General features: G+C 59.6%; 1 protein-coding gene across 1 annotated transcript in view; it reads left to right on the top strand.

Annotated features, from left to right (window-relative positions):
* The first annotated feature begins 6,452 nt into the window (after window positions 1–6,452).
* LOC143277566 (peptidyl-prolyl cis-trans isomerase-like 3) overlaps window positions 6,453–15,041 on the top strand; it is a 74,033-nt gene continuing 65,444 nt past the window's right edge. Inside the window, exon 1 of the mRNA XM_076582445.1 lies at window positions 6,453–6,527. Within this exon, the coding sequence (XP_076438560.1) occupies window positions 6,453–6,527 (75 nt within the window). The remainder of the gene's footprint in view (window positions 6,528–15,041) is intronic.

Genomic DNA, 15,041 nt, shown 5'->3' with positions numbered 1-15,041 from the left:
GTCGACGGTGGTGCCGGTCTGCGTGGCCCGTGGTGCCGGTCTGCGTCGCCCGTGGTGCCGGTCTGCGTGGCCCGTGGTGCCGGTCTGCGTCGCCCGTGGTGCCGGTCTGCGTCGCCCGTGGTGCCGCTCTGCGTCGACGGTGGTGCCGCTCTGCGTCGACGGTGGTGCCGGTCTGCGTGGCCCGTGGTGCCGGTCTGCGTGGCCCGTGGTGCCGGTCTGCGTGGCCCGTGGTGCCGGTCTGCGTGGACGGTGGTGCCGGTCTGCGTGGCCCGTGGTGCCGGTCTGCGTGGCCCGTGGTGCCGGTCTGCGTGGCCCGTGGTGCCGCTCTGCGTGGACGGTGGTGCCGGTCTGCGTCGCCCGTGGTGCAGGTCTGCGTCGCCCGTGGTGCCGGTCTGCGTCGCCCGTGGTGCCGGTCTGCGTCGACGGTGGTGCCGGTCTGCGTGGCCCGTGGTGCCGGTCTGCGTCGCCCGTGGTGCCGGTCTGCGTGGCCCGTGGTGCCGGTCTGCGTGGCCCGTGGTGCCGCTCTGCGTCGCCCGTGGTGCCGGTCTGCGTCGCCCGTGGTGCCGCTCTGCGTCGCCCGTGGTGCCGGTCTGCGTCGCCCGTGGTGCCGGTCTGCGTCGCCCGTGGTGCCGGTCTGCGTGGCCCGTGGTGCCGGTCTACGTGGCCCGTGGCCCGTGGTGCCGGTCTGCGTCGCCCGTGGTGCCGCTCTGCGTCGCCCGTGGTGCCGGTCTGCGTCGCCCGTGGTGCCGCTCTGCGTCGCCCGTGGTGCCGCTCTGTGTCGCCCGTGGTGCCGGTCTGCATGGCCCGTGGTGCCGGTCTGCGTCGCCCGTGGTGCCGGTCTGCGTGGCCCGTGGTGCCGGTCTGCGTGGCCCGTGGCCCGTGGTGCCGGTCTGCGTCGCCCGTGGTGCCGCTCTGCGTCGCCCGTGGTGCCGGTCTGCGTCGCCCGTGGTGCCGCTCTGCGTCGCCCGTGGTGCCGCTCTGCGTCGCCCGTGGTGCCGGTCTGCGTGGCCCGTGGTGCCGGTCTGCGTGGCCCGTGGTGCCGCTCTGCGTCAACGGTGGTGCCGGTCTGCGTCGCCCGTGGTGCCGCTCTGCGTCGACGGTGGTGCCGGTCTGCGTGGCCCGTGGTGCCGGTCTGCGTGGCCCGTGGTGCCGCTCTGCGTGGCCCGTGGTGCCGGTCTGCGTCGACGGTGGTGCCGGTCTGCGTGGCCCGTGGTGCCGGTCTGCGTCGCCCGTGGTGCCGGTCTGCGTGGCCCGTGGTGCCGGTCTGCGTCGCCCGTGGTGCCGGTCTGCGTCGCCCGTGGTGCCGCTCTGCGTCGACGGTGGTGCCGCTCTGCGTCGACGGTGGTGCCGGTCTGCGTGGCCCGTGGTGCCGGTCTGCGTGGCCCGTGGTGCCGGTCTGCGTGGCCCGTGGTGCCGGTCTGCGTGGCCCGTGGTGCCGGTCTGCGTGGCCCGTGGTGCCGCTCTGCGTCGACGGTGGTGCCGGTCTGCGTGGCCCGTGGTGCCGGTCTGCGTGGCCCGTGGTGCCGGTCTGCGTGGCCCGTGGTGCCGCTCTGCGTCGACGGTGGTGCCGGTCTGCGTGGCCCGTGGTGCCGGTCTGCGTGGCCCGTGGTGCCGGTCTGCGTGGCCCGTGGTGCCGCTCTGCGTGGACGGTGGTGCCGGTCTGCGTGGCCCGTGGTGCCGGTCTGCGTCGCCCGTGGTGCCGGTCTGCGTGGCCCGTGGTGCCGGTCTGCGTGGCCCGTGGTGCCGCTCTGCGTGGACGGTGGTGCCGGTCTGCGTCGCCCGTGGTGCCGGTCTGCGTGGCCCGTGGTGCCGGTCTGCGTGGCCCGTGGTGCCGGTCTGCGTCGCCCGTGGTGCCGGTCTGCGTGGCCCGTGGTGCCGGTCTGCGTGGCCCGTGGTGCCGGTCTGCGTGGCCCGTGGTGCCGCTCTGCGTGGACGGTGGAGCCGTTCTGCGTCGCCCGTGGTGCCGGTCTGCGTGGCCCGTGGTGCCGGTCTGCGTGGCCCGTGGTGCCGGTCTGCGTGGCCCGTGGTGCCGCTCTGCGTCGACGGTGGTGCCGGTCTGCGTCGACGGTGGTGCCGGTCTGCGTGGCCCGTGGTGCCGGTCTGCGTGGCCCGTGGTGCCGGTCTGCGTCGCCCGTGGTGCCGCTCTGCGTCGACGGTGGTGCCGGTCTGCGTCGCCCGTGGTGCCGGTCTGCGTGGCCCGTGGTGCCGCTCTGCGTCGACGGTGGTGCCGCTCTGCGTGGCCCGTGGTGCCGGTCTGCGTGGCCCGTGGTGCCGGTCTGCGTGGCCCGTGGTGCCGCTCTGCGTGGCCCGTGGTGCCGGTCTGCGTGGCCCGTGGTGCCGGTCTGCGTGGCCCGTGGTGCCGGTCTGCGTCGACCGTGGTGCCGGTCTGCGTCGCCCGTGGTGCCGGTCTGCGTCGCCCGTGGTGCCGGTCTGCGTCGCCCGTGGTGCCGCTCTGCGTCGACGGTGGTGCCGGTCTGCGTCGCCCGTGGTGCCGGTCTGCGTCGCCCGTGGTGCTGCTCTGCGTCGACGGTCGATGGTCGACGCAGAGCAGCACCCGCAGACAGGCAACACGATCTGCGTCGACCGTGGTGCCAGTCTGCGTCGACCATGGTGCTGCACTGCGTCGACGGTTGATAGTCGACGCAGAGCAGCACCCGCAGACAGGCAACACGGTCTGCGTCGACCGTGGTGCCGGTCTGCGTCGACCGCAGAGCAGCACCCACAGACAGGCAACACGGTCTGCGTCGACCGTGGTGCCGGTCTGCGTCGACCGTGGTGCTGCTCTGCGTCGACGGTCGATGGTCGACGCAGAGCAGCACCCGCAGACAGGCAACACGGTCTGCGTCGACCGTGGTGCCTGTCTGCGTCGACCTTGGTGCTGCTCTGCGTCGACAGTCGACGGTCGTGCCGGTCTGCGTCGCCCGTGGTGCCGGTCTGCGTCGCCCGTGGTGCCGGTCTGCGTCGCCCGTGGTGCCGGTCTGCGTCGCCCGAGGTGCCGCTCTGCGTCGCCCGTGGTGCCGGTCTGCGTCACCCGTGGTGCCGCTCTGCGTCGCCCGTGGTGCTGCTCTGCGTCGACGGTCGATGGTCGACGCAGAGGAGCACCCGCAGACAGGCAACACGGTCTGCGTCGACCGTGGTGCCAGTCTGCGTCGACCATGGTGCTGCACTGCGTCGACGGTCGATAGTCGACGCAGAGCAGCACCCGCAGACAGGCAACACGGTCTGCGTCGACCGTGGTGCCGGTCTGCGTCGACCGCAGAGCAGCACCCACAGACAGGCACCACGGTCTGCGTCGACCGTGGTGCCGGTCTGCGTCGACCGTGGTGCTGCTCTGCGTCGACGGTCGATGTTCGACGCAGAGCAGCACCCGCAGACAGGCAACACGGTCTGCGTCGACCGTGGTGCCTGTCTGCGTCGACCTTGGTGCTGCTCTGCGTCGACGGTCGACGGTCGTGCCGGTCTGCGTCGCCCGTGGTGCCGGTCTGCGTCGGCCGTGCGTCGCCCGTGGTGCCGGTCTGCGTCGCCCGTGGTGCCGGTCTGCGTCGCCCGTGGTGCCGCTCTGCGTCGACGGTGGTGCCGGTCTGCGTCGCCCGTGGTGCCGGTCTGCGTCGCCCGTGGTGCCGGTCTGCGTCGCCCGTGGTGCTGCTCTGCGTCGACGGTCGATGGTCGACGCAGAGCAGCACCCGCAGACAGGCAACACGGTCTGCGTCGACCGTGGTGCCTGTCTGCGTCGACCTTGGTGCTGCTCTGCGTCGACGGTCGACGGTCGTGCCGGTCTGCGTCGCCCGTGGTGCCGGTCTGCGTCGCCCGAGGTGCCGGTCTGCGTCGCCCGTGGTGCCGGTCTGCGTCGCCCGTGGTGCCGCTCTGCGTCGCCCGAGGTGCCGCTCTGCGTCGCCCGTGGTGCCGCTCTGCGTCGCCCGTGGTGCCGGTCTGCGTCGCCCGTGGTGCCGGTCTGCGTCGCCCGTGGTGCCGGTCTGCGTCGCCCGAGGTGCCGCTCTGCGTCGCCCGTGGTGCCGCTCTGCGTCGCCCGTGGTGCCGGTCTGCGTCGCCCGTGGTGCCGCTCTGCGTCGACGGTCGATGGTCGACGCAGAGCAGCACCCGCAGACAGGCAACACGGACTGCGTCGACTGTGGTGCCAGTCTGCGTCGACCATGGTGCTGCACTGCGTCGACGGTCGATAGTCGACGCAGAGCAGCACCCGCAGACAGGCAACACGGTCTGCGTCGACCGTGGTGCCGGTCTGCGTCGACCGCAGAGCAGCACCCACAGACAGGCACCACGGTCTGCGTCGACCGTGGTGCCGGTCTGCGTCGACCGTGGTGCTGCTCTGCGTCGACGGTCGATGTTCGACGCAGAGCAGCACCCGCAGACAGGCAACACGGTCTGCGTCGACCGTGGTGCCTGTCTGCGTCGACCTTGGTGCTGCTCTGCGTCGACGGTCGACGGTCGTGCCGGTCTGCGTCGCCCATGGTGCCGGTCTGCGTCGGCCGTGCGTCGCCCGTGGTGCCGGTCTGCGTCGCCCGTGGTGCCGGTCTGCGTCGCCCGTGGTGCCGGTCTGCGTCGCCCGAGGTGCCGCTCTGCGTCGCCCGTGGTGCCGCTCTGCGTCCCCCGTGGTGCCGGTCTGCGTCGCCCGTGGTGCCGGTCTGCGTCGACCGTGGTGCCGGTCTGCGTCGCCCGTGGTGCCGCTCCGTGGTGCCGGTCTGCGTCGCCCGTGGTGCCGGTCTGCGTCGCCCGTGGTGCCGCTCTGCGTCGCCCGTGGTGCCGCTCTGCGTCGCCCGTGGTGCCGCTCTGCGTCGCCCGTGGTGCCGGTCTGCGTCGCCCGTGGTGCCGGTCTGCGTCACCCGTGGTGCCGCTCTGCGTCGCCCGTGGTGCCGGTCTGCGTCGCTCTGCGTCGACCGTGGTGCCGCTGTGCATCGACCTTGGTGCTGGTCTCCGATGAACTTGGTGCTGATATCCGTCGACCTTGGTGCTGGTCTCCAATGACCTTGGTGCTGGTCTCCGTCGACCTTGGTGCTGGTCTCTGATGACCTTGGTGCTGGTCTCCGATGAACTTGGTGCTGGTCTCCGTCGACCTTGCTGCTGGACTGCGATGAACTTGGTGCTGGTCTCCGTCGACCTTAGTGCTGGTCTCCGATGACCTCGTTGCTGGTCTCCTTCAACCTAGGTGATGAACTCCGATGACCTAGGTGCTGATCTCCATCGACCATGGAGCTGATCTCCGATGATCTTGGTGCTGGTCTGCTTCGAACTTGGTGCTGTTCTCCGTCGACCTTGGTGCTGGTCTCCGATGAACTTGGTGCTGTTCTCGTCGACCTTGGTGCTGGTCTCCGATGAACTTGGTGCTGTTCTCCGTCGACCTTCGTGCTGGTCTCTGAAGTCCTTGGTGCTGGTCTCCGATGACCTTGGTGCTGGTCTCCGTCGACCTTGGTTCTTGTCTCTGATGACCTTGGTGCTGGACTCCGATGAACTTGGTGCTGGTCTGTGTCGAACTTGGTGCTCTTCTCTGTCGACCTTGGTGCTGGTCTCCGATGACCTTGGTGCTGGTCTCCGTCGACCTTGGTGCTGGTCTCCGATGACCTAGGTGATGATCTCCGTCGACCTTGGTGCTGGTCTCTGATGACCTTGGTGCTGCTCTCTGATGAACTTGGTGCTGTTCTCCGCAGACCTTGGTGCTGGTCTCCGTCGAACTTGCTGTTCTTTATCGACCTTGGTGCTGGTCTCCGATGACCCTGGTGCTGTTCTCCGTCGACCGTCGTGCTGGTCTCCGATGACCTCGGTGCTGGTCTCAGTCGACCTAGGTGATGATCTCCGATGACCTACGTGCTGATCTCCATCGACCATGGTGCTCATATCCGATGACCTTGGTGTTGGTCTGCGTTGACCTGGGTGCTGGTCTCTGTTGACCTTGGTGCTGGTCTGCATCGAACTTGGTGTTCTCTCTCGACCTTGGTACTGGTCTCCGATGACCTTGGTGCTGGTCTCCGTCGACCCTGGTGCTGGTCTCCGATGACCTAGGTGATGATCTCTGTCGACCTTGGTGCTGGTTTTTGATGACCTTGGTGCTGGTCTCCGATGAACTTTGTGCTGTTCTCCGTCAACCTTGGTGCTGGTCTCCGATGAACTTGGTGCTGTTCTCCGTCGACCTTGGTTCTGGTCTCCGATGACCTCGGTGCTGGTCTCCAACGACCTAGGTGATGGTCTCCGATGACCTTGGTGCTGGTCTCCGATGACGTTGGTGCAGGTCTCCGTCGACCTTGGTGCTGGTCTCTAATGACCTTGGTACTAGTCTCCGATGAACTTGGTACTGTTCTCCGCCGACCTTGGTGCTGGTGTCCGATGAACTTGGTGCTGTTCTCCGTCGACCTTGGTGCTGGTCTCCGATGACCTCGGTGCTGGTCTCCGTCGACCTAGGTGATGATCTCCGATGACCTTGGTGCTGATGTCCATCGACTATGGTGCTGATCTCCGATGACCTTGGTGCTGGTCTGCGTCGAGCTTGGTGCCAGTCTCCGATGACCTCGATGCTGGTCTGCGTCGAACTTGGTGCTGTTCTCTGTAGACCTTGGTGCTGGTCTCCGATGACCTTGGTGCTGGTCTCCGTCGACCTTGATACTGGTCTCCGATGACCTAGTTCATGATCTTCGTCGAACTTGGTGCTGGTCTCTGATGACCTTGGTGCTGGTCTCTGATGAACTTGGTGCTGTTCTCCGATGACCTTGTTGCTGGTCTCTGATGAACTTGGTGCTGGTCTCCGATGAACTTGGTGCTGTTCTCCGTCGACCTTCGTGCTGTTCTCCCATGTCCTTGGTGCTGGTCTCCGATGACTTTGGTGCTGGTCTCCGTCGACCTTGGTGCTGGTCTCCGATGACCTTGGTGCTGGTCTCCGATGAACTTGGTGCTGGTCTCCGTCGACCTTGGTGCTGGTCTCCGTCGACCTTGGTGCTGGTCTCCGATGAACTTGTCGCTGTTCTCCGTCGACCTTGGTGCTGGTCTCCGATGACCTCGGTGCTGGTCTCATTCCACCTAGGTGATGATCTCCGATGACCTAGGTGCTGATCTCCATCGACCATGGTGCTGATCTCCGATGGCCTTGGTGCTGGTCTGCGTCGAACTTGGTGCTGCTCTCCGATGACCTTGGTGCTGGTCTGTGTCGAACTTGGTGCTGTTCTCTGTCGACCTTGGTGCAGGTCTCCGATGACCTTGGTGCTGGTCTCCGTCGAACTTGGTGCTGGTCTGCGTCGAACTTGGTGCTGGTCTCCGATGACCTTGGTGCTGGTCTCCGATGAACTTGGTGCTGGTCTCCGATGAACTTGGTACTGTTCTCCGTCGACCTTGGTGCTGGTCTCCGATGACCTCGGTGCTGGTCTCCTTCAACCTAGGTGATGATCTCCGATGACCTAGGTGCTGATATCCATCGACCATGGTGCTGATCTCGGATGACCTTGGTGCTGGTCTGGTCTGTGTCGAACTTGGTGCTGAACTCCATCGACCATGGTGCTGATCTCCGATGACCTTGGTGCTGGTCTCCGATGACCTTGGTACTGGTCTGCGTCGAACTTGGTGCTGTTCTATGTCGACGTTGGTTCTGGTCTCCGATGACCTTGGTGCCGGTCTCCGTCGACCTTGGTACTGGTCTCCCATGACCTAGGTGATGATCTCCGTCGACCTTGGTGCTGGTCTCTGATGACCTTGGTGCTGGTCTCTCGATGAACTTCGTGCTGTTCTCCGTCGACCTTGGTGCTGGTCTCCGATGAACTTGGTGCTGTTCTCCGTCGACGTTCGTGCTGGTCTCCGATGACCTTGGTGCTGGTCTCCGATGATCTTGGTACTGGTCTCCGTCGACCTTGGTGCTGACCTCTGACGATCTTGGTGCTGGTCTCCGATGAACTTGGTGCTGTTCTCCGTCGACCTTGGTGCTGGTCTCCAATGAACTTGGTGCTGTTCTCCGTCGACCTTCGTGCTGGTCCCCGATGACCTTGGTGCAGGTCTCCGATGACCTTGGTACTAATCTTCGATGAACTTGCTGTTCTCCGCCGACATTGGTGCTGGTGTCCGATGAACTTGGTGCTGTTCTCCGTCGACCTTGGTGCTGGCCTCTGATGACCTCGGTGCTGGTCTCCGTCGACCTAGATGATGATCTCCGATGACCTAGGTGCTGATGTCCATCGACTATGGTGCTGATCTCCGATGACCTTGGTGCTGGTCTGCGTCAAACTTGGTGCTAGTCTCCGATGACCTTGGTGCTGGTCTGCGTCGAACTTGGTGCTGTTCTCTGTCGACCTTGGTGCTGGTCTGCGATGACCTTGGTGCTGGTCTCCGTCGACCTTGATACTGGTCTCTGATGACCTAGTTCATGATCTTCGTCGAACTTGGTGCTGGTCTCTGATGACCTTGGTGCTGGTCTCCGATGAACTTGGTGTTGTTCTCCGTCGACCTTCGTGCTGTTCTCCGATGTCCTTGGTGCTGGTCTCCGATGTCCTTGGTGCTGGTCTCCGATGACCTTGGTGCTGGCCTCCGTCGACCTTGGTGCTGATCTCTGACGATCTTGGTGCTGGTCTCTGATGAACTTGGTGCTGGTCTCCGTCGACCTTGCTCCTGGTCTCTCCGATGAACTTGTCGCTGTTCTCCGTCGACCTTGGTGCTGGTCTCCGATGACCTCGGTGCTGGTCTCATTCGACCTAAGTGATGATCTCCGATCACCTAGGTGCTGATCTCCATCGACCATGGTGCTGATCTCCAATGGCCTTGGTGCTGGTCTGCGTCGAACTTGGTGCTGCTCTCTGATGACCTTGGTGCTGGTCTCCGATGAACTTGGTGCTGTTCTCCGTCGACCTTTGTGCTGGTCTCCGATGAACTTGGTGCTGTTCTCCGTCGACCTTGGTGCTGGTCTCCAATGACATCGGTGCTGGTCTCCTTCGACCTAGGTGATGATCTCCGATGACCTAGGTGCTGATATCCTTCGACCATGGTGCTGATCTCGGATGACCTTGGTGCTGGTGTGTGTCGAACTTGGTGCTGATCTCGGATGACCTTGGTGCTGGTCTGCGTCGAACTTGCTGTTCTCTGTTGACCTTGGTGCTGGTCTCAGATGACCTTGGTGCTGGTCTCCGTCGAACTTGGTGCTGGTCTGCGTCGAACTTGGTGCTGGTCTCCAATGACCTTGGTGCTGGTCTCCGATGAACTTGGTGCTGTTCTCCGTCGACCTTGGTGCTGGTCTCCGTCGACATAGGTGAAGATCTCCGATGACCTAGGTGCTGATATCCATCAACCAGGGTGCAGATCTCCGATGACCTTGGTGCTGGTCTCCAATGAACTTGGTGCTGTTCTCCGTCGACCTTGGTGCTGGTCTCCGATGACCTCGGTGCCGGTCTGCGTCGACCGTGGTCCCGCTCTGCGTCGATCTTGGTGCTGGTCTGCGTCGAACTTGGTGCTCGTCTCTGATGACCTTGGTGCTGGTCTGCATTGAACTTGGTGCTGTTCTCCGTCGACCTTGGTGCTGGTCTCCGATGAACTTGGTGCTGTTCTCGTCGACCTTGGTGCTGGTCTCAGATGAACTTCGTGCTGTTCTCCGTCGACCTTCGTGCTGGTCTCCAAAGTCCTTGGTGCTGGTCTCCGATGACCTTGGTGCTGGTCTCCGTCGACCTTGGTTCTGGTCTCTGATGACCTTGGTGCTGGACTCCGATTAACTTGGTGCTGGTCTGTGTCGAACTTGGTGCTGTTCTTTGTCGACCTTCGTGCTGGTCTCCGATGACCCTGGTGCTGGTCTCCGATGACCTTGGTGCTGGTCTCCGTCGAACTTGGTGCTGGTCTCTGATGAATTTGGTGATGGTCTCCGATGAACTTGGTGCTGTTCTCCGTCGACCGTCGTGCTGGTCTCCGATGACCTCGGTGCTGGTCTCCGTCGACCTAGGTGATGATCTCCGATGACCTACGTGCTGATCTCCATCGACCATGGTGCTCATATCCGATGACCTTGGTGTTGGTCTGCGTCGAACTTGGTGCTGGTCTCTGATGACCTTGGTGCTGGTCTGCATCGAACTTGGTGGTGTTCTCTCTCGACCTTGGTACTGGTCTCTGATGACCTTGGTGCTGATCTCCGTCGACCTTGGTGCTGGTCTCTGATGACCTTGGTGCTGGTCTCAGATGAACTTGGTGCTGTTCTCCGTCAACCTTGGTGCTGGTCTCCGATGAACTTGGTGTTGTTCTCCGTCGAATTTGGTGCTGGTCTCCGATGACCTTGGTACTGGTCTGCGTCGAACTTGGTGCTGTTCTATGTCGACCTTGGTGCTGGTCTCCGATGATCTTGGTGCCGGTCTCCGTCGACCTTGGTAGTGGTGTCTGATGACCTAGGTGATGATCTCCGTCGACCTTGGTGCTGGTCTCTGATGACCTTGGTGCTGGTCTCCGATGAACTTGGTGCTGTTCTCCGTCGACCTTTGTGCTGGTCTCCGATGACCTTGGTGCTGGTCTCCGATGAACTTGGTGCTGTTCTCCGTCGACCTTGGTGCTGGTTTCCGATGAACTTGGTGCTGTTCTCCGTCGACGTTCGTGCTGGTCTCCGATGACCTTGGTGCTGGTCTCCGATGACCTTGGTGCTGGTCTCCAATGACCTTGGTGGAGGTCTCCGTCGACCTTGGTGCTGGTCTCTAATGACCTTGGTACTAGTCTCCGATGAACTTGGTGCTGTTCTCCGCCGACATTGGTGCTGGTGTCCGATGAACTTGGTGCTGTTCTTCGTCGACCTTGGTGCTGGTCTCCGATGACCTCGGTGCTGGTCTCCGTCGACCTAGGTGATGATCTCTGATGACCTAGGTGCTGATGTCCATCGATTATGGTGCTGATCTCCGATGACCTTGGTGCTGGTCTGCGTCAAACTTCGTGCTAGTCTCTGATGACCTTGGTGCTGGTCTGCGTCGACCTTGGTGCTGTTCTCTGTCGACCTTGGTGCTGGTCTCCGATGACCTAGTTCATGATCTTCGTCGAACTCGGTGCTGGTCTCTGATGACCTTGGTGCTGGTCTCTGATGAACTTGGTGCTGTTCTCCGTCGACCTTCGTGCTGTTCTCCGATGTCCTTGGTGCTGGTCTCAGATGACCTTGGTGCTGGTCTCCGTCGAACTTGGTGCTGGTCTGCGTCGAACTTGGTGCTGGTCTCCGATGAACTTGGTGCTGTTCTCCGTCGACCTTGGTGCTGGTCTCCGATGAACTTGGTGCTGTTCTCCATCGACCTTGGTGCTGGTCTCCGATGGCCTCGGTGCTGGTCTCCGTCGACCTAGGTGATGATCTCCGATGACCTAGGTGCTGATATCCATCGACCAGGGTGCAGATCTCCGATGACCTTGGTGCTGGTCTCCAATGAACTTGGTGCTGTTCTCTGTCGACCTTGGTGCTGGTCTCCGATGACCTCGGTGCTGGTCTCCTTCAACCTAGGTGATGATCTCCGATGACCTAGGTGCTGATATCCATCGACCATGGTGCTGATCGAACTTGGTGCTGGTCTCTGATGACCTTGGTGCTGGTCTGCATCGAACTTGGTGGTGTTCTCTCTCGACCTTGGTACTGGTCTCTGATGACCTAGTTCATGATCTCCGTCGACCTTGGTGCTGGTCTCTGATGACCTTGGTTGTGGTCTCAGATGAACTTGGTGCTGTTCTCCGTCAACCTTGGTGCTGGTCTCCGATGAACTTGGTGTTGTTCTCCGTCGACCTTGGTGCTGGTCTCTGATGACCTCGGTGCTGGTCTCGAACGACCTAGGAGGTGATCTCCAATGACCTAGGTGCTGATCTCCATCGACCATGGTGCTGATCTCCGATGACCTTGGTGCTGGTCTGCGTCGAATTTGGTGCTGGTCTCCGATGACCTTGGTACTGGTCTGCGTCGAACTTGGTGCTGTTCTATGTCGACCTTGGTGCTGGTCTCCGATGACCTTGGTGCTGGTGTCCGATGACCTCGGTGCTGGTCTCCTTCAACCTAGGTGATGATCTCCGATGACCTAGGTGCTGATATCCATCGACCATGGTGCTGATCTCCGATGACCTTGGTGCTGGTCTGCTTCGAACTTGGTGCTGATCTCGGATGACCTTGGTGCTGGTCTGCGTCGAACGTGGTGCTGTTCTCTGTCGACCTTGGTGCTGGTCTCCAATGATCTTGGTGCTGGTCTCCGTCGACCTTGGTTCTGGTCTCTGATGACCAGCTCTGGTCATCGTCGACCGTGGTGCCGGTCTGCGTCGACCGTGGTGCCGGTCTGCGTCGACCGTGGTGCCGCTCTGTGTCGACCGTGGTGCCGGTCTGCCTCGACCGTGGTGCTGCTCTGCGGTGCCGGTCTGCGTCGACCGTGGTGCCGGTCTGCTTCGACCATGGTGCTGGTCTGCGTCGACCTCGGTGCTGGTCTGCGTCGACCGTGGTGCTGGTCTCCGATGACCTTGGTGCTGGTCTCCGTCGACCGGTGCCGATGTCCCCCTGGCGTGGAAGTTTTGATACGTAATTATTATTGTCACTATTCCTTTGAGGGTTTTTTTCATACTTTTTTTATTTAATTTCTGTATATATCTGCTTACTTATTTTCTTCATCTATTTTAATTTTAATTTTATTTTCACTGCATTTTGTTTGTGTTCAAACTTTTTTCTTTTTTATTTGTTTGTTTTCTATTTGTTTATTTATTTACTCATTAATTCAATTATGTATCCATTTATTTGTTTATGCATATCTTTTAATTCTTCCTCAAGGCCTGACTAAGCACGTTTGGTTACGCTACTGGTCAAGCATCTGCTTAGCAGATTTGTCGCAGCATATATTGATTTGTCTGAACAGAGCGACGACTCGGAGTAACTGAACGGAATTGAACTGTTTTCGAACCGTGTTCGTTCTTTCCTACTTTCCATATGGAACTGGTGTAAAAGCTCTCAACAAGGTTGATTCCATATGCTGGAAGCATAAGCCATACGCTTTACCTGTGGACACTATCAAAGGCCTTCTCGAAATCTGGTATATGCCAATACCAACACTGTTTTCTTTTTGTAGCTGAGATCAGATCTTAAATGAGTCAATGTGTTGCTTGATGGTTTGGCACAGTTGTTCATTTGTGACTGGAAGGCTCACGGTGGTATTGCCTTCAATACTGACTGTGCCTACATGATCTTCACCAGTCAGTCATAGCGAAATTTCACTAATTTCTAGTTTGAGTACAAAGTCTGATTTTAAAAGCAATCCCTCACCTCAAGGCGACCGTGGCCCCAAGTTCTGGTCTCCTCCTCGCGTTGACTTCGGTGCTGGTCTCCGTCGACCTAGGTGATGATCTCCATCGACCTAGGTGCTTGTCTCCGACGACCTTGGTGCTGGTCTCTGACGACCTAGGTGCTGGTCTCTGACGACCATGGTGCTGGTCTCTGACGACCTAGGTGCTGGTCTCTGACGACCTTGGTGCTGGTTGCGTCGACAGGTGCTGATATCCCCTTGGCATGGAAGTTTTGATACGTAAGAATGTGTGCGAGTGTGGGTGTGGGTGTGGGGATTGGGAGGCAGAGGTAATCTGGGAAATGGGGAGTGTGCGTGCTTTTTTGTATCGGTGCTCGTGTGTTTTTAACTGTGGTGTTGACTTTTGTTTATGATTTCATCTCCGTGAAACTGCATGTTTGTTGCATATCTGTTGTGTATATATATGTATGTGTGTGTGTGTGTGTGTGTGTGTGTGTGTGTGTGTGTGTGTGTGTGTGTGTGTTTGTGTGTGTCTGTGTGTGTATGTGAGTGTGTGCTTGTCTGTGTGTCTGTGTCTACATATATTTCCTTATTTATTTATTATAGTTATTGTCACTATTTTTCAAGTTTGTATTTTTTAGTTTAATTCTTATCTGTGTAACTTCAATATATGCTGTGTGGTGCAGCGTATATGGATTTGTCTGAACACAGCGACGCTTCAATACTGACTGTGCCAACATGATCTTCAAACCAGTCAGTCATAGCTATATTTCACTAATTTCTAGTTTGGGTACAAAGTCTGATTTTAACAGCAATCCCTCACCTCAAGGCGACCGTGGCCCCCATATTCTGGTCTCCTCCTCGCGATGACCTCGGTGCTGATCTCCGTCGACCTAGGTGATGATCTCTGATGACCTAGGTGCTGATCTCCGTCGACCATGGTGCTGGTCTCCGATGACCTCAGTGCTCGTCTCTGCCGACCTAGGTGATGATCTCCGATGACCTAGGTGCTGATCTCCATCGACCATGGTGCTGATCTCCGATGACCTTGGTGCTGGTCTCCGATGACCTTGGTGACCTTGGTGCTGGTCTCCGATGACCTTGGTGCTGGTCTGCGTCGAACTTGGTGCTGTTCTCTGATGACCTTGGTGCTGGTCTCTGATGACCTTGGAGCTGGTGTCTGATGACCTTGGTGCTGTTCTCCGTGAACGTTGGTGCTGGTCTCTGATGAACTTGGTGCTGTTCTCCGTCGACCTTGGAGCTGGTCTCCGATGACCTTGGTGCTGGTCTCCGTCGACCGGTGCCGATGTCCCCCCTGGCGTGGAAGTTTTGATACGTAATTATTATTGTCACTATTCCTTTGCTTTTTTCATACTTTTTCATATTTAATTTCTGTATATAACTGCTTACTTAGTACTAAGAGGGCCAAAAATGTGTAGAGCACCGGGTACAAACCACGCTTGATGACCATTGGGTTATGTAATGCCCAGCGGACCCCATCTCGAGTGTGGGCTGGCGAGCAAGCAGGCAGGCTTCGAAAAGGTGTAGATACAAATGTGTATCTGAAAACTGGATGTTAATACCACCCAGTCAGTCAGTGTAAAAGTCTACCAGGTGTGAAAACCACCACTGGTTATTTCAACGGACAGTCTACAAGCTTCAAAACAGATAAGTAATTTTCCTGTGATTTTGATCAATAATTTGTTATCACGTTATTGTTTAATCTTTGAACTATTAGTAAATTATAGAGAGGGCTCAAAACTCACGCACACAATCACTTATCTTTGTGAGGACAAAGTGATATTTCTGTGTAATTGACTGATAATTTGTTCTCGCGTTGTTGTTTAA

This window comes from Babylonia areolata, chromosome 34 (genome assembly GCF_041734735.1).
Source record: "Babylonia areolata isolate BAREFJ2019XMU chromosome 34, ASM4173473v1, whole genome shotgun sequence".
Lineage (NCBI taxonomy): Eukaryota > Metazoa > Mollusca > Gastropoda > Neogastropoda > Buccinidae > Babylonia > Babylonia areolata.
Note: the sequence above shows the minus strand (reverse complement) of the source record. Positions and strands in the feature narration are given on the sequence as shown.